The sequence below is a fragment of the Oreochromis aureus genome, linkage group 12, assembly GCF_013358895.1.
Source record: "Oreochromis aureus strain Israel breed Guangdong linkage group 12, ZZ_aureus, whole genome shotgun sequence".
Classification (NCBI taxonomy): Eukaryota; Metazoa; Chordata; class Actinopteri; order Cichliformes; family Cichlidae; genus Oreochromis; species Oreochromis aureus.
Genome location: NC_052953.1, coordinates 3,617,149 through 3,638,552, shown reverse-complemented (window position 1 = coordinate 3,638,552; position 21,404 = coordinate 3,617,149). Strand labels below are relative to the sequence as shown.

General features: G+C 40.0%; 1 protein-coding gene across 1 annotated transcript in view; it reads right to left on the bottom strand.

Moving 5' to 3' along the window:
* mapk1 (mitogen-activated protein kinase 1) overlaps positions 1–21,404 on the bottom strand; it is a 42,479-nt gene that overhangs the window by 12,075 nt on the left and 9,000 nt on the right. Inside the window, exons 2-6 of the mRNA XM_031756597.2 lie at positions 3,598–3,780; positions 2,113–2,302; positions 1,685–1,801; positions 1,301–1,415; positions 167–298 (exon numbers count right to left, since the gene is read on the bottom strand). Of these exons, the coding sequence (XP_031612457.1) occupies positions 167–298; positions 1,301–1,415; positions 1,685–1,801; positions 2,113–2,302; positions 3,598–3,780 (737 nt within the window). The remainder of the gene's footprint in view (positions 1–166; positions 299–1,300; positions 1,416–1,684; positions 1,802–2,112; positions 2,303–3,597; positions 3,781–21,404) is intronic.

The window sequence follows — 21,404 nt, the reverse complement described above, 5'->3', positions numbered from 1 at the left end:
AGACAGAACATGAATGTAATGTGATCTGTATGAGGTGTGCCAAGTGTAGGCAACCATTTTCCACCCTCTCTATAAAATGAAATTCTCTCAGGAAACGTTTAACAGGGTCATTTACTCATCCCCCGATGACCAAATAATGTGGTTATGTTGAGATTCCACCTCTAACCTTTTGGATCAGCGTTGGGAAAGAGACGGTTCCATGGCACTTTGCAGCGCAAAGGCAGTGACAAGAGATAGTTCCTGGCCTTAATGTTGATGATGCAGTTGAGATCCTCCTGTGAGGGAGAACCCAGAATTCCTGGAGGACAAACAGAAAATCATAAAGACAATCAGATTTTGTTCTTTTATGATAAAGGTAACAATTTGCCGAGCTGCCGCAAAAAGTTCATAGTGAAAGGAAAAATTCTCTGGACAAAAACATTCAGACTGCACAACGAATGGACAGATGGAAGAAGCAATATGTGGTCTAGCACCAAGAGACAAAAAAGTCCGACTTGATAAGGACATATTAGTGGCTACAGTATCTATGGACTGGCACCAGGAAGCTGTTGCTTTTCTTACAGACTAAATAATGCAGCTGAGTCACACCATAACGATATACTGTACTACCAAACAAATACAGACCAAACAAATTAACAAAAAAAAAAAAATCAGGAAAAACTCTGACAAAGTTCATCGTGGAGGACTCGACTTGGTCAGACCATCTCCAAAACAAAACAGGTTCCCAGTATGAGGCAGCGAGTACCAAGGAAAAGGAATCCAAGAGGGAATACTGGAATAACCAGTAATCGGTGCAGACGTTTACTGATTACATGGTCACTGTTGCTCAAACTGGAGAAAACCTCAACGCTTGCTATAATAGAAAGACGCCAGAACACAAAGCAATGCACTACGCAGCCACAGAGCAGTCACAGTTCCCCAGCTGAACCCCAACCACCACCTGAGCTGAACAATGGAGCAATAGCAGTGACTCAGGTGTGAGCGCTTTGTGTACCCTTGGAAGAGATGGCAGAATCTTGCATAACAGGAAGAAGGTTTGCAAGTAAAATCAATATAATGCAGAGAAATCTTGGATCATGGGACTCATCTAGATGTGCGTTTGACTTATAGACCCATAACCTAACCTAAAGCACTAACATCTCTGATTCGTTTTGGCAGACATCATTTTGCAGGTGGCTCTAATTTTGTGGCATACTGGGGTAAATGTCAGCCTCTGTGGACTTGTGCATCAACACAGCTCATTTGAATTTTTAAAAATGTAAAGTTCTATATGTTTACTGCATACAAAGTTTATTGTTACCCAAAATATGGTTAAGCTGATCCAAGTAATGCTTCCCTGGAAAGATTGGCCTGTTGGACAGCATCTCAGCCAGGATGCAACCCACTGACCAGATGTCTATGGACTTGGTGTAGCCCTGAAATCAAGTAGAACAGACATAATCATGACTACAGTAACTAACTTAGTTATACACAGGATTAATATACCATGTGCCTATCAAGTGCTGTAAGTCATTTTAAATTATTCCAACTAGTATTTAGAAATTAAAGTTTAAGACTTGAAATAGAAATACAAAGTTCAAAGATATTTCACATCGCTAACAGGGTCATCGTTTTCCAATCAACACGTTTTTTAAGTTGGGAAAACCTAAAAACACTAAACATATGCCACTGTTACTCTACTCACCTTCGAGTTGAGCATGATCTCAGGAGCTCGGTACCAACGAGTGGCTACGTACTCTGTGAGGAAACCAGTGTGATCGTGGTCGGGATCAGCCACACGAGCCAAACCAAAGTCACAGATCTACAAAACAAAGAAAACAAAAAAAAACAAAACAATAAAATAAGAAAGGCACAATAAATTGTCACAACATTAGAGGACACAACATAAAAATTAAAGGCTGTAAAACGTTGAGAGTCTACACAGCAGATTTGTATTTGTGAATTTTTATGACAACATTAAGTTATTTAATCATGATGAAAATATGTCTGGTGTTAGTTAAACCACCATATGAGGTCTTTCCAGTGACAAGAAAAATATCTGAATGGGGCCCTTAAGGATAAGTGCCTGAAAACGAGCATTTAAATGAAGCCAGCATCTGCTTGAGACGCTACCTTGAGATCACAGGTGGTATTGAGCAGAAGGTTGGAAGGCTTCAGGTCACGGTGTAGTACGTTGGCAGAGTGGATATACTTGAGCCCTCGGAGGATCTGGTAGAGGAAGTAGCAGATGTGGTCATTGCTCAGGTGTTGAGTCTTCAGGAGCTTGTACAGATCTGTTTCCATGAGATCCTGGACAATATATCTGCACGGTTCCAGGTTAAGGAAAGTCGGCTTTTATACTGGAAAAAAACCCCAAAAAAAACCACACACACACACACACACACACGTGTGTATTTATATCCTTGCAGGGCCATCTCATTGACATAATGCTTTCCCTAGCCTCTTACCCTAACCATCAAAAATGGATGCCTAACCCTAACCCTGACCCTTACCATAAACCTAACCATAACCTAATTGTAACCCTGACAGTAAAACCACATTTTGAGTCTCAAAAATATCTTCAAACTCGTGGGGACCGGGATTTTGGTCCCCACAAGTATAGTAAACTTCAATTTTGGCACACACACACAAGACACACACACACACACACACACACACACACACACACACACACACACACACACACACACACACACACACACACACACACACACACACACACACACACACACACACACACACACACACACACACACACACACACACACACACACACACACACACACACACACACACACACACACACACACACACACACACACAAGCCTGTAGCCAAAACACTTGAGGATTCAAAACAGAGTTTCACAATCTAACGTGTGGCGTCAGAGTGACTACGTACATCATTTACAGACAGTCAATACTCATGACTCACTTATGAGGCCATTATTAGTCAGTGTGGTAAATTTTGGTAAATGTATTCATCATGCTGAAAACTCCTTGACACTTAAGTTCAGTAAAACTATTGATTGTTTTACGTTTCTTTGTTTTTTTTGTTAAAGAAAGACTTGATAAGAGCAAAGGCAGAGGTTCTTGTGTCAAAGATTTAGCCCAGAGAGATGCACAGCTGCAAAAATACAAAACTAAATGGTCATTTGTTGGGTCTTTTAGGACTTTTAGTCAAGTTTCAAAGTCCCTAGGCATGAGGATTCTGATTGAGCTGATGCTCTTGAGGCAAATATGCAATGAAACTGGTCCAGGTGGACTCCACCTCCCTGATGACTCTTGGTGAAAGAAAGCCAGTGCAATTTATTATTTGTGCTTGTGCTGCCAGGCTGAGCAGCTGCAGGCTTCAGTCACAGATGCAGTGTAAAACTATACACAGTGCCTGCAGGCTTGATAGTTTGCTACCATTTGGCTACAGCGAAAAGCATCTCTGCCAACTGTATGGCGACAGGTGGCTATTATGTAACAAAAGACAAATAAAAACCTCTTGACCACAAACCCTTGATGGTAATACCAATCTGACCAGCAGCTAAAGAAAACCATCAAACACAAGAATGAGACGCTTTACAATCAAACATGCTTCAGTGAGGATACACATCCTTCATCTGCTCGATGGTCGGTGCACGGATAATGTCGTTGATTCCAATAATGTTCTCGTGCTTGAAGCGCAGAAGGATTTTGATCTCTCTCAGTGTGCGCTGGCAGTAGGTCTGGTGCTCAAAGGGGCTGATCTTCTTGATGGCCACGCGTATCTTGTTCTCCCGGTCGTAGGCAGAGCTGTATTTAAAAAACAAACAAAACAAAAACCCCAAAATGAGACAAAAAGTTTAAAAAATGCAAACCTTTTAAACTCAAATGCCAGATATGTGCAATAATTGCGTTAATTTAAAATTACAATTCAGAAACACTTATTAAGACAGAAAGGCCGCAGGCGACCAAGACTTTCTCGCTGTGTTGACGGTGCTAACACAGCTAAGAACATGGCCTTTGTGGTGAAAGTGAGTCACACTCTCTCCTCTGTGAATGCCCAGCTGTGCACAAAACTGAGTACAGCCATTATCCAAATGTTGAAAACCATGTTTGCAAGTTGGGATGGTGAATATCAATCAATCAATCAATCAATCAATCAATCAATCAATCAGGGAAATACAGACCAAGGGTCAGTGAGCTGATGGAGCACGCCTCACCTAGAGGAACTGCTCAGGACCCTCCCTCTCTCTTCCATAGCACCTGGAAACAAGGTTTTTTTCCCCTTTAATTGCCTTAAGTCAGTGTTTTGTGGAGACTGTGCAGATTGTAGTCAGTGTAATTATTATTAAAGCTATAACCCTGGGGTCGGCAACCTGCGGCTCCGGAGCCGCATGTGGCTCTTTAGTCCTTATAGTGCGGCTCCGCGTGGTTTGGGCAAATAAATTAGAAGTATTTAGCTGAAGTGTATTTTATTTATGTTAGTTCTTTTTTAACTCGTAGTTCTAAATTGGAAGATTATTGTGATATTGAAATATAAAAATTAAATTATATTCTGTTATTTTTTTCATCGCTCAAAATAAGAGTCACACTCGCGGAAGCCGGTATACCCGCTGAAACGCCGTGCATTTATCGAGACTTTCAACCTCAGGTAGGCCAATTATGGATCTTCGGATCCACATTATGTCAGCAGCTGTTCTCCACCGTGAACTATGTTAATGACAAACACCGCTCACGCCTGACAGATGACAGCTTACAGTCCTGCGTAAACTGACTTCGTATAGCCCCGATTTGCGGACTCTGTGCGCAGAGGTTCAGGAGCAGAAGTCTCACTGTAAACAAATCACGGCAGACCCGACGATGTTTGCATGAGCATGCTTTTGAGCATCTCTTTATTGAGCACTTTTCACACACGGTTGCTGTACGCATACAGCCGGCTGTAGCTTTTCAGCTCACAGCCCGACACACACCACCAACAACACAACAGCACAGATAGCGCAGACGTAAAGGCAGCGAGGCGTGATTGCAGGTGTCGCTCAGGTGTGTCCGCCTCCCCTGCAGCGGTGCTGCAAACCATGCCCCGCCGCACGCATTAACCAGGTAAAATACATATTTAGGCAGAATTTTGCAAATATCCATTTTTCAGCAGCATAGTGCTTTTTTCCAGTTATTTTTTAAGAGTCAGGTCAAGGCTCCAACAGCCCAAAGGCGATATAAGGGTGGCGGCTCACAACAGTTTTTGTTTGCTACATGGATCATTTTAGTTCAGCTGGGTGTCTTTCCTTTTGTTATATTTCTTTAAGAGTTCAAAATATGTTGATTACATAAATATAATTTAATTTTCTCTGTAGCACTTCATGGATTTCATAAGCAGCACACCTTAGTTGTTCACACAAAGCACAAAGATAAAACACAATATATACAGTGTTATCTTCATTTTAGATGTCAAAAAGTATTTGCGGCTCCCAGTGTTTTCTTTTGCGTGGAAACCGGGTCCAAATGGCTCTTTGGGTGTAAAAGGTTGCAGACCCCTGCTATAACCAATATCGCACAAAATAACACTTAATATAATCCGTTTTTTTTCCATATCCAGCTCTAAGCCACTGTGCTCATTGGGCCAAGCATGTTCAACAAGTGCAGCCTGAAGAACCATATTAACGATTATTTACAAATGAAAAATGGCAGATGAAAAATAAAGAAACATTGCTGTGTGAATCAAACCCGCTCAAACCTCTGTGACAAATGCCACTTCCTTCCTGTGGTTTGCAAGCGAAAAGTTTTTCATGTTAAGTCAAAACAGCAGGAAATGTTAGGTTTGAATTAAAAGTATTGTAAAACAGTAAGCACACCCTAAAATGGAAAGATAAGGGTAGAACATTTCCCTTTACACGAGAACTACTACAGCAACCCAACTGGTTTAAGTGCTTTCGACCCAACTGTATCTGGAATGCGACCAAAAAAAAAAAAAAATTCAGGAAATGTAGGAAGCTGGGTATGGAGGATCTAAAGCTAAAGCTAGATTGCAAGAAAGAGCAGGGAGTTAACATGCAAAGCTTAGCTAGCTCCTTTCATATCAACCTTAGCAGAGAGATCCCTTACTAAGGTAAAGGCTCATTACACAAACATGTGTGATTAAAATATAGATAAAATAATTCATCCATCCATCCATCCATCCATCCATCCATTCGCTTCCGCTTATCCTTTCCAGGGTCGCGGGGGGCGCTGGAGCCTATCCCAGCTGTCATAGGGCGGCGAGGCGGGTACACCCTGGACAGGTCGCCAGTCTGTCGCAGGGCCAACACACAGGGACAGACAACCATTCACGCTCACATTCACACCTAGTGACAATTTGGATTATCCAATTAACCTATCCCCTCAAACTGCATGTCTTTGGACTGTGGGAGGAAGCCAGAGTACCCGGAGGGAACCCACGCAAACACGGGGAGAACATGCAAACTCCACACAGAAAGACCCCGGCCTGATGGTGGAATTGAACTCAGGACCTTCTTGCTGTGTGGCAACAGTGCTAACCACCGTGCCACCGTGCTAAAATAATTCAATTCAGTTTTATTTATAGAGCGCCAAATCACAACAACAGTCGCCTCGAGGTGCTTTACACTGTAAGGTAGACCCTACATTAATACATACAGAGAAAAACCCAACAATCACATGACCCCCTATGAGCAAGCACTTTGGCGACAGTGGGAAGGAAAAACTCCCTTTTAACAGGAAGAAACCTCCAGCAGAACCAGGCTCAGGGAAAAAATAATAAATACGTTTATCAGTTACTATTTTGGAAAAACATTTGCAAACCTTTTCAAAACTCTTACTCCAAAATTAGTGTACGACACTTCATTCCAATACAGTTTTATTTATAAAGCACTTTAAAATACCCAGCACAGGACCAAAGTGCTGTACAGAAAACAAGTTAAAAACAAGAGAATAACAGAAAACAGCAAAAATAAATGAATAAAACACATAATACAAAAAATTTAAAACAGCCCTATATTAAAAAGAAAGCAAGATAAAACAGCATAGAATCAACTAAAAACAACTAAAATAAAAATAAAAAATAAAAACCAACATCTCACGTGGTGTCAAAGGCCAGGGTAAAGAGGTGGGTTTTTAGGAGTGAGGTAGGGAAGAGGCCGGTCTAATCTCTAAAAGGAGATCGTTCCACAGTTTTGGAGCATGATCTTCCCTAAGTTTACACCCAGTCCTGGGTACATTCAGGAGCTGCTGATCAGCTGACCTGAGAGAGCGGGTGGGTGTACGAGGCTGTGGCAGCTCAGAGAGAGAACCTATACTTCACTGTCATATTTCGCATGTGGCTAAAGCAGAAAACCCAATCCTAATCATAGACAGGTCACTGGTTTGCCTTCTTTACAATTAATTTCTGTAAATAATGTGCTGAATAATGGCTCAGTGGACTGTTTGACACTGACAGACGCCCTGACCAAAGGTGTTGGAATATTTTAATGTACCGTGCAACTCTAGCGGCCATCAACAAAGACAGGACCACAGCACATGAACACCGTGTGTGTGAGATTAGATGTTGAAAGGGAAAAACAAACACTAGCACACCCTTTGGCATGAAGAGGGTTTGTGTATCAGCACTTTTCTCTGCAGGGTTTTTACTTCCCAGAATGACACCACTTATTTGTACTAACTAGTAAAAACATGTTGGCTGGATTTTTGTTTAGTCTGCCCACTTTGTCTTATTTTCTCTTGTGTAACTGTGCAAAGACCAAAATTTTCAAAGCAGAAAGCAGATGTGATGTTTTGAATGTGGGAAACATTAAACTTATTAGAAAACAAAATCTAAAAATCTACACTTCACTCCCATCTTTCTTACATTTCCATTCATCATAAACTGATCAGACAAATTTAGTGCTTTAATTGACTTTATTTTACATCCTAGAATCAGCTTTTTAACACAATGCAGAAATGTTGGACATCAAGTTAGAGTGTTTTCCTCTTCAGTTTCCGCTCACAGCTGTATCTTATTTTGGAAGCATTTTTAATTTAGAAAAATGATCTTTAGTGATTATGTGGAAAGATGTGGGTGATTATGCTCACACCCAACAGGCTCACTGTTCATCCACTCAAATATCCAGCCCTGCCTGTGCTGAAACACCTCCTCCACACTATCCCAGGTACAGACATGTCCACTGCTGAATCTCTGGCTTTTTTCACTCTTAATGGCTGTCTCAGACCCACGCTATGGTCTAAACCTAAATCTCACAGCCTTACCAAAAAAATAAAAAATCTGTCAAATCTGTTGTTAAATTTGACAAAACACTTTACTTAAATAAATAAATAAATAAATAAATAAATAAATAAATAAATAAATAAATAAATAAATAAAAGATCTGCAGGAGTCGACTTCAATTCATCTTTTCCGGTTATTATTAGTCTGCAATGAATGATTGCAATTTGGACTATTAAAGCACTTTGTACCTCCTTGTTTTCGTTTTTTTAAACTGAATAATAATGACAGAAGTTCAGCCTGCCTACATACGTCATCGAGAACGATTACTTTACAGCCTGGTGTTGGGTTGGCGAAATGATCAAACATCTTCAGATGACACATCCAAACCAAGTCCAGCTGACCTAGTACTGCCGAGAAATGCAAATCACTGCTGCCAGCTCATCTCACCCCATCTGGTACAACCAGAAAAGCAAAACTGCACAACACAGCTGCACCTCGGGATGACAAACTGAGAGAATTTGGAGCTTTTATCATCTTCCTCAGCTTCATCGTTTACATCTAGACAAGCATTGTTTTATTTCAGCAAATTACACACAACAGAAATGACTGAAAAACACCCACGCAGTCGGACAAAATAAGAAAATGAGTTGCTATAGTGATGGGGGTGTAAGGACTGCAATGTAAACACAAGTGTGCCAGCCTTCTGTGAGGGAAATATGAGTGACCTTCCTTTCCACTTGTGTGAGAGGAATGTGTGTGTGTGTGTGTGTGTGTGTGTGTGTGTGTGTGTGTGTGTGTGTGTGTGTGTGTGTGTGTGTGTGTGTGTGTGTGTGTGTGTGTGTGTGTGTGTGTGTGTGTGTGTGTGGGAGGTAAGTAAATAGTTCTCCATGTAACTGTTCTACACCAGCAGATACCCTCATGTACAGAGGAGTAGACAACGACAAGAGTTATTCATCAAAGCTACAATCCGATCCAGGGCAGAGGCAGTTTGGCACAGACATCATATCCTCGTACTGTTTTTAAACAGTCAATGGTACAACAGCCTCCTCCACCAGTTTGTGGAAATGGCAGACATGAGAAGCTAAATATTTTCATGAAACTGATAATTTGTCAAAGGTCAAAAATAAATATGTCCCTAACTCTGGCACCATTTAGAACAGCAGGTCTGCAGCAGTGCTGGATGGTATAACAAAACCTTTTGGAAGACTTTGATGCTTTCACTTTATTTCACAGCATAAATCCATCCATGCATCTGCTGCTTATCCAGTATGGGGCAGCAGCTTCTGGGTCTGCCCTGGGTCTCCTCCACACCGATATGCCCAATGCACCTCACCTAGGGTATCTCCAAGATGCACTCTAGTTATTTGCAACTCAATCTCAGCTGCCTCCTTTCGATGCGTAGCTCTAACTCTGGAGCGCCTCACCCTCTCTCCCTTAGGGAGGATGAGGAGCCACCGGAAGAGGGAAGCTCATTCCCTGCAACTTCATTCTTTCAGTCACTACGCAGAACTTGTTGAGGTGAGTGGAGGGTGACACTCACACTACACATATATTCACACATCACTTAGGTTTATGGGGTGAGGAATCATAAATCACTGGATCAGGTCTAGAAAAGGATCATGGTTTAGCCAAACCTAAACAACATTGATTGCAACTTCTTTTAAAAAACTCAGTTTCTTGGTTGGCATGGTGACACGTTTCTGCTTTTTCTGATGCAGAAATATACCTTCTAGTGAAATACATCAGGCACAATGTCATGGTCATGTGACCATTTCCTGTTTTGTGAAGAGACCAGGATGGTATAAAAGATGGAAGCAGATATCACCCGTTGGTTATAAAGCCCTGAAGGGAGCGACTTTGCTGTTGCTAGCTTGATGTGCACAATTTTCTTTTGTTTTATTATTCTCAGGCTGCAGCTGCAAAAAAAAGAATTTGGTGCTGTTGTGGTTCATATTACTGTAAAGTATTTAAATTTAAATTATCACACTGACAGAAGATAAAACTTCTTCTAAGGCAAAAAAGGCCAAATACTTTTTGGTTTCAGCTTTTGAAATGCTGTTCCATGCTATAGGAATTTATGACAAACAAAAAGTATTGGTTCATACTGTATTTCACCATATTTACTGAGCCAAGCCCTGCAGTTCCTTGTCCCTTTATCCGGCATGCAGAAGGAACTTTGAGGAAGTACAAAGTACAGAGTTCACCAAGTAGTTTTAATGCAGTTATCTCTGCTTGCTAAGGCAGTTTTGAGCTGCACAGCTTTATCACTGGAGGGTGGACTCGGGCTGCTCTCAGGAACTCACAACCTTTGAACTCAAAGCTACTGCACAAACCTGGTTTAATGCCCTCATTTTTTAGCTATCACGTTTTGATGAGCAATCATTTTAATTAGTTTATTTTGATATTGTAATTTTTTTGACCATTTCACTGACCTACATCCATCCATCAAAAAGCATTCAACATCACATGTGACTGCATTCATTAAGAATTAGCTGCAAAGTCAATCAGTCTGTTTTTAAACAGAGCTTAGATGTTTTATTAAATGCTGAAAATCTCCTGTACTTTGAGTTAAACGGCTTAAAATTAGGAAAAAAGGTGAATCCAAAAGGACCAATTTTCGATTCACATTGTGTGCTTTGACAGCCTGTAGAATGAAGGCAATTTTTTTCGTTTTTCTTATTTTATATTATTATTCTTATTATTGTTATTATTATTATTATTATTAATAAACCCACAAGCTACTGTACAAAAAATAAAATAAAATTAAACAAATTGGGGGAAAAAGCCCAAGGTATGATTGTGCACTAATATTTTTAAAAGGTAAATTTAACGCAGGTAGTGCAATCATTATTTTAATAAAGTTGCTCTGTAGTGAAATCTTGTTTTTCCTATTTCCTCTGTGCACTTAGTGTTTTCTGAGCATGCTCAGTGCTCAGGAAGAAGCTTTGTGGGGGTAGGGTGGGGGGCCTCCATTTCCATGGAGACGGGAATACAAGGCTTTTCTCAGTTATGCAATAGGACTGTAACCATGACAATATTCACGGTTAGGGTGGAAGGAAAAAAAGGGAGGCAAAGCTCACTGTGCTTAAAGGGCGACCCATGGTGAGAATGTGGACTGACATCACAGTCAGAGGTTTAAAAAGGCAGCGCGAGTACCGTAGCTGTGGGGTCGGGCTTCACACCACACTCAGTGCTGCTGTGAGGGGGTTTGCTGCATTAAGAGGTGGTATAGTAGGACTGGAGCGTCTCTGGCCTGAAGTTACTGATTCAGACCGACAGCAAGTCATAACTGCTTATCAGTCACATCGGAGATTACTCGTGGAGTTTTTCCTGAATAGACAAATGTTAGTCAGAACCAAGAGAAAAATAAATTTACAAAAAGAAAAAAAATAAAAGGGCTTGGAGCAGAGCGGTTGAATAAGCAGCACATAAATTTAAACACGTCATTGTACTCCCCTGTTTAAACTGCTTAAATGAGTTCCTAACAATAATATCAAAATTAACGTACAGTTAAATAAATTGTCTGATAACCAGGGGGTCAGTGGATCTGCAACAACTATGAAAACTGATCTCCTTAACACGACTGCACCGCTACCAGAAACCACTGGTATATTGCCCGGCCTACAGAACACGTAATCTGCAAACTTATTTTTGTTTTTCCAACCTGTAACATTTATTTATTTCTGCACAGAGATCAGTTAAGTTGAATCTTTTTGAGCTGCTCTATGAGAAGCTTCAGCAGATAACTGGGCGACATTGACTATCGGCTGCAAAAGTTTAATTTAAGTTCAATCTGATTTATACCCTCCAGCATTTATCATTGGGAACGATCATAGATTTAACTGCATTTGCATGCTTACTAAAAAAAGAAAAAAAAAAAAGAAAAAAAAAAGAAACAAAAGTTAAAGAAAAAAAAAAGGTAAAAAAAAAGCCTTTCCTGTTTCTGTGTACACTAACCACAATAACCCATTTATAAAAACATGCCAGCGTGGTGTTTGTGTCTGCAGGAGCTTTTCAATCAAGCTTACACGGCTGTATGAAATATCCAGCTCTGCACAATAAGCCATTTGTTTCCTTGACGTCAGCAAAATGCACGCATTGAAACATACCTCTAGTTTCTTTTCAGAGGTAAAGCGCTATACTGCGTGTAGCTCCTAAACAATATCATTTCACTCACTGTTAGCAGGTAACCTTATTGCAGCAATTCAGACTATTTAGCACAGACATAATGAAGAAACTTTGAAGAGCATGAGCAGAGAAAAGTTTCTTCCTCAAAGCCATTTCCTCACACAGTATGCATCGCACTTTTCTAATATATTTGTATAACCTCAGTGTGGCCTGCAGGGTTTCGTCACAGGCTTTGCATTAGTGACTGGCGGAGTCTATTCTTACATAGGGGAGAAGCCACTCCTGTAATAAAAGCCACCTCTGCTACTATCATAAAAAAATGAATACACTTACATGGAATAAATCATTAACTTTCCAGTGTCATTTCAGACTGAAAATGAGACGTATATAAACTCCAAGAGACTGTGTGGAGTCATTCATAACCCCAGCTCTATATTTAGGTGTGCCGTTATGATAGCCTTAATATTTTAACCATTATAGGCTTTAATGTTACAGTAACATTTAAATTTGCTGCTTTTTGTCCCCAGTATTGACCAATCCTTTTGAGTATAAAATGTTTACGAGTCGAGCAGTCCAAAACCCAAAAGCTGAAGCTGAAACCAACAAATTTTTGCATTTAAAATAAATAAATAAAATAATGCCAGTTATTATTAGTTAGATGCCAGTTATTAGGAAGGCACAATATTGGTGTCAATAGGCCAATCTATGGACCGAGGCATTTAATTCAGTTCTACGCTTTTTCAGTTTTATTTTTTTATTTTTCTTACTATAAAACTAGTCAATTATTTTCTTTTACCAGTACAATAACTGGTAAATTAGATGCCAGGAACTAGGGTGGGCCATATCATACTGTTCACAGTAATACCGGTATAATGTTGGGCAACGATAAGAAAATGAAATATTGCGATAGAATATGGGTAAAACGCGCATGCGCAGTGCCCTTGTTTTCATACGCACATGGTGGAAAAAGCATGGCGGCAACGGAGAATGAGAAGGGCGAAAGCGGATCGTTGAATGAAACGGATGAGAGAGCAGTGGCACTCAGAGAGCAGTGGCATGGTTCTCAAACTACCTCAGTAACAGGTCTCAGTGCATAAAATCTGACGGTTTATGTTCTAACTTTCTTACAGTGCACAATGGAGTGCCACAGGGTTCTGTATTAGGTCCACTTCTATTTATCATTTACATAAACAATCTTGGTCTAAATGTGCCAGATGCAAATTTGCACTTCTATGCTGATGATACAGTTATTTACAGCTGTGGTTCAACTCTTGTCCAAGCCATTGACTCTTTGCAGAAAGCCTTTTTTGCTGTCCAGCACTCATTACTTCAGCTGAAACTTGTTCTCAACGCAGACAAAACAAAGCTCATGCTGTTTTCTAAATCAAGGAATTTGGCCCAAATAATCCCATCGGTAACCACTCTTGAAGGTAATAAAATAGAGTTGGTTCACACCTATAAATATCTGGGAATCTTAATTGATGACTCGCTCACCTTCAAACCACATGTAGAGAATCTTGTGAAAAAACCTGAAGTTAAAACTGAGATTTTATTTTCAAAATAAGTTGTGTTTCTCTTTTAATACAAAGAAGCGGCTTGTTGCTGCAACATTCTTGCCTGTGCTGGATTATGGTGATATTCTATATATGAATGCTTCTGCTCAGTGTCTTCGAATGGTTGATTCTGTGTATCATGCTTCTCTGAGGTTCATCACTAACCGTAAATTTCAGACTCACCACTGTGAGTTATACTCTCAGGTAGGATGGCCTGCTTTGGTAAGTCGGAGGAACTCTCATTTATACAGTTTTATATATAAGGCAATACTTGGGTTGCTGCCTTCTTATATATGTTCCTGCTTGCAATGAAACATGCTGGTCGGTATTCTCTTCGTCCGCATGGTTACTTGTTGCTTTCTGTTCCACTTGCCCGAACTGAACTTGGTAAAAGAGCTTTTGTCAATTTAGCACCCTCGGCTTGGAACAAACTGCAGAAGGACTGGAAAATGACTGAATTCATTTCATTAAGTGCTTTTAAATCTAAACTACGAATCCTTGAGGCCAAGTCCATAATATGCAACTGTTTTAATTAGATTGATTGTCATTTTAACTGCCTTTTTTTTTTTTTTTTTTTTTTTTTTAAATTGAATTTTATTTTTATTTGTTTTCTTTCACTTACCTGTGTTTGAGTAATCTCTGTAACTGTGAGACACCTGCTGCTGCCTATCTTGGCCAGGTCTCCCTTGAAAAAGAGGTTTTTAATCTCAATGGGATCTTCCTGGTTAAATAAAGGTTAATAAATAAATAAATAAATAAATAATGAACCAGAATTGGTTTGTAAAAATGCTGCAACTTCAGTGGTTTAGCTTTCGTCTGTCAGACACACAACAAAGCACTATTTTTGGTAGCGCATGCTAGCGGGCCGTCGTTATTACCGTGTTTTTTGGAAAATACGGCACACTTAAAATCAATCCTTTGATTTTTCTGAAAATCGACAGTGTCCCTTATAATCCCGCGTGCCTTATGTATGAATTCTGGTTGTGTTTACGGACCTCGAAATGATTTTATGTGGTACACGGCGCTCAAAAATCTGTCAAATGTTTTAGTACGACTTTGCTAAGCTATGAACCCGCACCGCTTGATGGATTTTCGGAGCATTACGGCTATCGTAGGCAGGAGGCTCGCGGAGTGATACGTACTGTGCTTCAACATAATATTACCGTATTGTGTGTGTATAACCTCTTTTTAAGTTTTGTGGATATTATATAGAGGTGGGAATCACCATACATCCCACGATACGATATCATCACAATACTTAACGCACAATACGATATTATTGCAATTTTTGAAAATATTTTGCGATATTCAGATTCTGTACATAAAGGTAAACTTTATCAATATTCATTTTATCTAATAACAAAGTCTCACACTCAGTCTCTCTCTCATTTCAGTCAGTTTTATTGTTGACAAACTGAACGGTTTATATTACAGTCTAGTCCAACTTAACTGAACGTAACCATCTGGTACAATTATAGCTATTCTGAACTATGCAATTTGTGAAAACTATGCAGCCCCTTCAGCAACTGAAGAATTTGAAAGTAAATTAAAACAAAATATAATTTTACATTAAATAAAAAAGTTTTAAACTTAATTAAAATAAAACATGTCTTAAATTAAAATAAGTAAACTGTCATGTTTATTGCTGTCATAAAAAAAGTTAAACACATTTGGACAGTGAAGGAATGTCAGGATTCTTGCTCAGAAAAAGGAGCTGATCAACATGCTCTGAAGTCAGAGCGTGTTCCAGTCCACAAAAACTTTTTTTGTAACAAAATATCGATTTCTGCTGTCCCTGTATCGATACATTATTAGCAAACAAAATATCACAATACTACACAGTATCGATTTTTTCCCCCACCCCTAATATTATACATGGTTATGCTGAGGATATGTCGGCCAATTTCCACTGGAAATGCCTTTTGGTTAAACTGTCAGCGAGGAATTTGCATTTGCACTGTTAAATGTTTATATAATAATAATGATAATACATTTTATTTATGAGTGCCTTTCAAGTCACCCAAGGACACTTTACAATAGGAAGACACATAGTAAAACAATGGCAAAATATATAACTTTAATACACATAAAACAGCTGCTTGTTTAAGTGAAAATATATTGATGGGGTTTTTTTTGCACTAATAAAGTTGTGGAGTTGTAAAGTATTTTGTCTAGTGTCAATTATATCGTTATCGCAAATTTTCAAATGTATATCGTGATAAATATTTTTGTTCACATCGTCCTGCTCTACCAGGAACATCTGTTTTTACTGATACTGTAAGCCATTTCATTGTTCTCATTTCTTCACGTATGAACTGGATTATGCAACCAAATCTATTTAAAAACAAACAAATTAAAAAAAAAAACATATACTTTATACGTACACACACGAACTCTTGACTTCTTTCTAGGTTTTTATATTTGACTCTCTGATCACAGCTGCTAACATGACATCTGAATAAAGTGATATAGTTTACTTAACCAAAAACCATAAAGCAGGCTAAAAGCAGGCAAATGAAGCAAAACCTGAATGCACAGAATCTCACCATCAGTCTTAATGTGCATCTCCACCTGTTACCATCAGTTACAGCTGCCATTCTTTGGAGTCATCAAGTCACAACCTGATTTTTCTAAAGCAGGTTGAACAAATTTAAAAAGCAAAAAACAGTGAGTAATCCTTTCTGGCACTTGAATGACCAAAAGTGACTCTGTGTTTTATTCAGGATGACCTGCTATGGAAAATTAGGTCATAGTGAGCTTATAAACTCATCAGGCAAGGCGTTTACAGAGGCCCCCAAAAGATTGATTCTGTTCTTCTGGACGTAGCGTTTTCAGTGGGAGAAACATTTCGTCGCTCATCCAAGTGACTTCTTCAGTCTCAGCTGACTGCAGGTTTCCCCAATCTTATCAACAGTAGATCTGCATAATGACTGAAACTAGCACCACTGAAGGAACAATGGTGCTAGTTAGCAATGACAACAACAACATTATCATCCTTCCAGCAGACAAGGGTAGGTGCACAGTTTTCTTAAACCAGAAAGACTATCATAAGAAAATTTTGTCACTGCTCAGTGACGAAAATACTTATGAGCTCCTGAAACGAGACCCAGGAAGTGGCTACAGGAAGAGGGCGATAGACTGTCTGAAGCAGTTAGAATTGACCGGACCTCATACCACAAGCTTCGCCCAGGGCAATCTACACCAAGTCTTTATGGTATACCGAAGATACATTAACAGGGTGCACCTTCAAGACCGATTGTCTGTATGACTGACCCAGTCACCTATAACATCTCTAAGTTTCTGGCTTCGATCCTCAATCCGCTGGTAGGCAGCTCTGAACACCACATCCAGAACACCTTGGATTTTGTTGAGAAGGTGAGAGATGTCGTTATGGAGGCAGATGAAACCATGGTCTCGTACGATGTTACATCTCTCTTCACTTGCATCCCAGTCACGGAAGCGTTGGAGGTAGTTTGTAAAAGATTACAGGATGACACCAACCACAGCAACAGGACCACTCTCAGCACCGACCAAGTGTGTTTGCTTTTGGAACTGTGTCTTCATTCCACCTACTTCACATACAAGGGTCAGTTCTACAGGCAGAAACATGGGTGTGCCATGGGTTCCCAGTTTCACCCATCGTGGCCAATTTGTACATGGAAGAAGTAGAAAAGAGGGCTTTGCTATCCCACCCTGGATCACCACCAAGCCATTGGTTCAGGTATGTGGATGACACCTGGGTGAAAATCAAATCTAAGGATGTACCACAATACATGGATCACATAAACTCTGTGGACCGACACATCAAATTCACCAGGGAGGATATGAAAAGTGGCAGATTAGCCTTCTTAGACTGTGAGATTTCCATCAGTAATGGGGGACATCTACAAGCTGACGTGTACCGTAAACCTACACATACAGATCAGTATTTAGGGTTTGACTCATCATCCACTGGAGCACAAACTGGGTGTCATCAGGACGCTACAACACAGAGCGAACACCATCCCCACAGACACAGCGGCCAGGGAGGCAGAAGAACAGCACATCAAGAAGGCCCTGAGTAAATGTGGTTATCCCAGCTGGACTTTTGTCAAAGCTGGGAAGGCACCTAAAGAAAGCTCCAGCCGATCCAGGAGAGAAGGACAACCACTGCAAAAACCTGTAGTGATCCCGTACGCGTCAGGAGTATCGGAACAGTTGAGACGCATTTTTTCTAAACACCATGTCTCTGTGGCTTTTAAACCCCAAAATACGCTGCGCCAAAAACTGGTCCACCCCATGGATCGGGTCCCCCGACACAAACAGTAACATAGTGTACGCTGTTAAGTGCCAGGAGGATTGCCAGGATTTATACATCGGGGAAACCAAACAACCTCTAGCGAAGCGGATGGCACAACACAGAAGAGCAACCTCATCAGGCCAGGACTCTGCAGTCTATTTACACCTACAGGCCAGTGGACACTCTTTCAACGATGAGGATGTACACATCCTGGACAGGGAGGAACGCTGGTTTGAGCGCGGAGTCAAGGAGGCCATTTACGTGAAAAGGGAAAGACCATCTCTGAATCGAGGAGGGGGCCTAAGGGTACATCTTTCGCCATCTTACAACGCTGTGATCGCAGCTATTCCTCAACTCTCTGTGAATGGTGGTCTTTGATAAATTAGCTTTGATCAGGGGTTGTTAATCAATGGTCATAAGAATTTCCATATTAATGATCAAGGAACTGACCTCCCAGTCCATTGTTCCTTCAGTGGTGCTAGTTTCAGTCATCATGCAAATGTACAGTTTATAAGATTGGGGAAACCTGCAGTCAGCTGAGACTGAAGAATTCACTTGGATGAGTGACAAAACATTTCTCCCACAAAACGCTACGTCCAGATGAACAGAATCAACTTTTGGGGATTTACTTACCTGGATGATTGAGCATGCATCAAGACATTTACAGAGGTCAAATCAGAGGAAAGCACAACAGAAAAACAAAAAACTGTACACATGTGACTCACTGAAACTTGTCCCTGCAGCCCATTTTTTAGGCATCTGCTAAGAACCACTGACATAAATGCTTAATATAGGAACTCTCCTACAGATAGCACTCATGTTTTAATTTCTGACCATAGGCCTGCTGCTTCTCTCCCACTTAGCCACAGCATACCTTCCAGTTCCAAGGCTTTGACCAAACACTTGAACCTCAGATTCAGATGCCGTTTTTTTTTTTTTTTGCATCAATTCAAAGTCTTCCAATTACGTGAAGCACTCTCTAGCATCTCTGAATGAGCGAAACCAATTATTACAAGAGCTCAATGGAGACATTTTTCATAGACAACAAATTGTGCAAATGAAAGCATCGCCACTCTCTAGAATTCAGGATTCAACCTGACCAACACAAGGATTTTGTCAATGGCTCCATAGTTATTTAAAGTGCATTTAGATTTCATAATGATGCCCAACTGTAATTAGAAAGTTAGAATCCCTTAGACTTCTTTCAGAGGATCTGGACTTTACCATGACTCATTGGTTAGTAAACTCAGTCTTTTGGTTTAAAAACTACTAAATGAACCAAAGTAAGACGTCACACAGAAAATTCTAAAAAGTAATTTTTCCACTGTGGGAGTGAAGACTATAATGAAGTCCTAAAAACAGCAAATGTAGCTTTTAAAATGTCGAAATTTTGTCCTTTTAAATTAAATATTTCTGGGGCTTAGCAGAGTCATTTTCATGGATGTGTAGTTCTTTATGTCACTTCATGTATGGAATGATTTAAAAAAATATATCTTAGTTTTTCACAAGTGTTTATTTTAGGGCAATAACATTTTGTTTGTTTATTGAAGCACACTTGTGATTTGTAATTCACGCAGATAATTTAGACTGTTCAGCTGAAAGGATGCTAACCTAAGGTAATTCAAAGACAGGCGTGTTTTAAAATCTCTGAAATGAAAACATGCAACTTTTCTTGAGAAAAAAAAAAAAAAATCATCTTCCACAGTTTATTGTGATAAACAACATCCTTGCTTCAGCAAAACTGTGCTTGTCAAGCCCAAAAAAACAAAAGAATAAAAAACAAAAAAAAGTATTCACGATAACACTTTTGTGTGTGTGTGTGTGTGTGTGTGTGTGTGTGTGTGTGTGTGTGTGTGTGTGTGTGTGTGTGTGTGTGTGTGTGTGTATATTTTAAGGCAACTTGAACTTCCGTAACCATACCTTGACATAAAAATGAGGGCAGGTGATATAATCACAGCTACTTCTGCATATTTCACTGTGCATGAACTCGATATCTGCCTTTTCTCATTAGGTTACAAGTCCTAATGTAAGCTTAGCACTGGGGTTTCTGAGAAATGCGGATGCAACAAGTAAAACCAGCAACAACATGCGCCTTTAAGTCCCTGATGATCAACACAGATATTAACATCAACGCAGCAGAGCAGCGCCTGAATGTTTTACAGCCCTTCTGAACCAGAAGTCGTCATGCTCGTCTTGGCAGGCGCAGCCACCCAAATTACACAAATTACATCTCCTTCTGAATTGCACAACAGGATTTCAGAGTGTCAAGGCTCTCATTCTCTCCCCCCCTCTCTCATTGGCTGTGGAGTGGTGGTACTGATGTCAGAAGCAGAGGAGTTGCCATGGAGATGGGCGCCACGGTGGCATTTCGAGAGGATGAAGCAGAGCATCGGCGGTGGCTAAGAATCAGGCAGGTCAAGGACTCGAGACGGAGTCAGAATCACCAGAGGACGACGAGAATGACAAATAAATTTAGGATGAAATGTTTACAAGCAACAAGTGTTTCCCATGCTGGATGTCAGTGGTACCAAAGAGTATGCTGTGACAACAACTTTGTATTTCTATACAATACCAAAGCTCAAATCATAGCCAGGTTTACGTTATGAGATACCAGATATCAGAGGTGCTTATTAGTCCAGCACTACAGTGGGTTCTTATATAGCGCTTTTCTATTCTACCCGAGCACTCAAAACACTTTATACAACTTACCTCATTCGCACATTCACACAGGAGAATTTTCTCTCTTCGTGTGTGTATTTTTTTTTTTAATCCTGTCTGGCAGCTTTTGCAATCAGAATTATGATTTGAATACACTTGTCGTGCTAACCACATTTTTCATGTTTCTTCTATGCATGTGCTTTCTATCTAACATTCGCACTCAAAGAGCAACCTTGGGTTAGTTAGTGTCCGATGATATTTGGCATGCAGACTGGAGCAGCCAAGCATCAAACCACGTGTTTGTTGAGTGCAAAAAATGCAATTCCATGTATTCGTCACAGTCTAATAAACCAAATAATATGCCAAAGCATCCTGATGCTCTTTTCTTCAGTTAGCTTTTAATTTAGTTGTAATTAACTATAATCTGAATCTGGAGTCATGTTCATGTCCTTCTTTTCTATTATATATGTCTGCGCAAGCGTGCTTTAATGTGGTTAATTTATTTAATTTCTTCCAGTATTTTTATTTACTTCCTTATATAGCCATCAACCTGCAAGGGGGTTAAAATAAGAACACACAAAAAAGGCTCTTTTTGAATAGTACT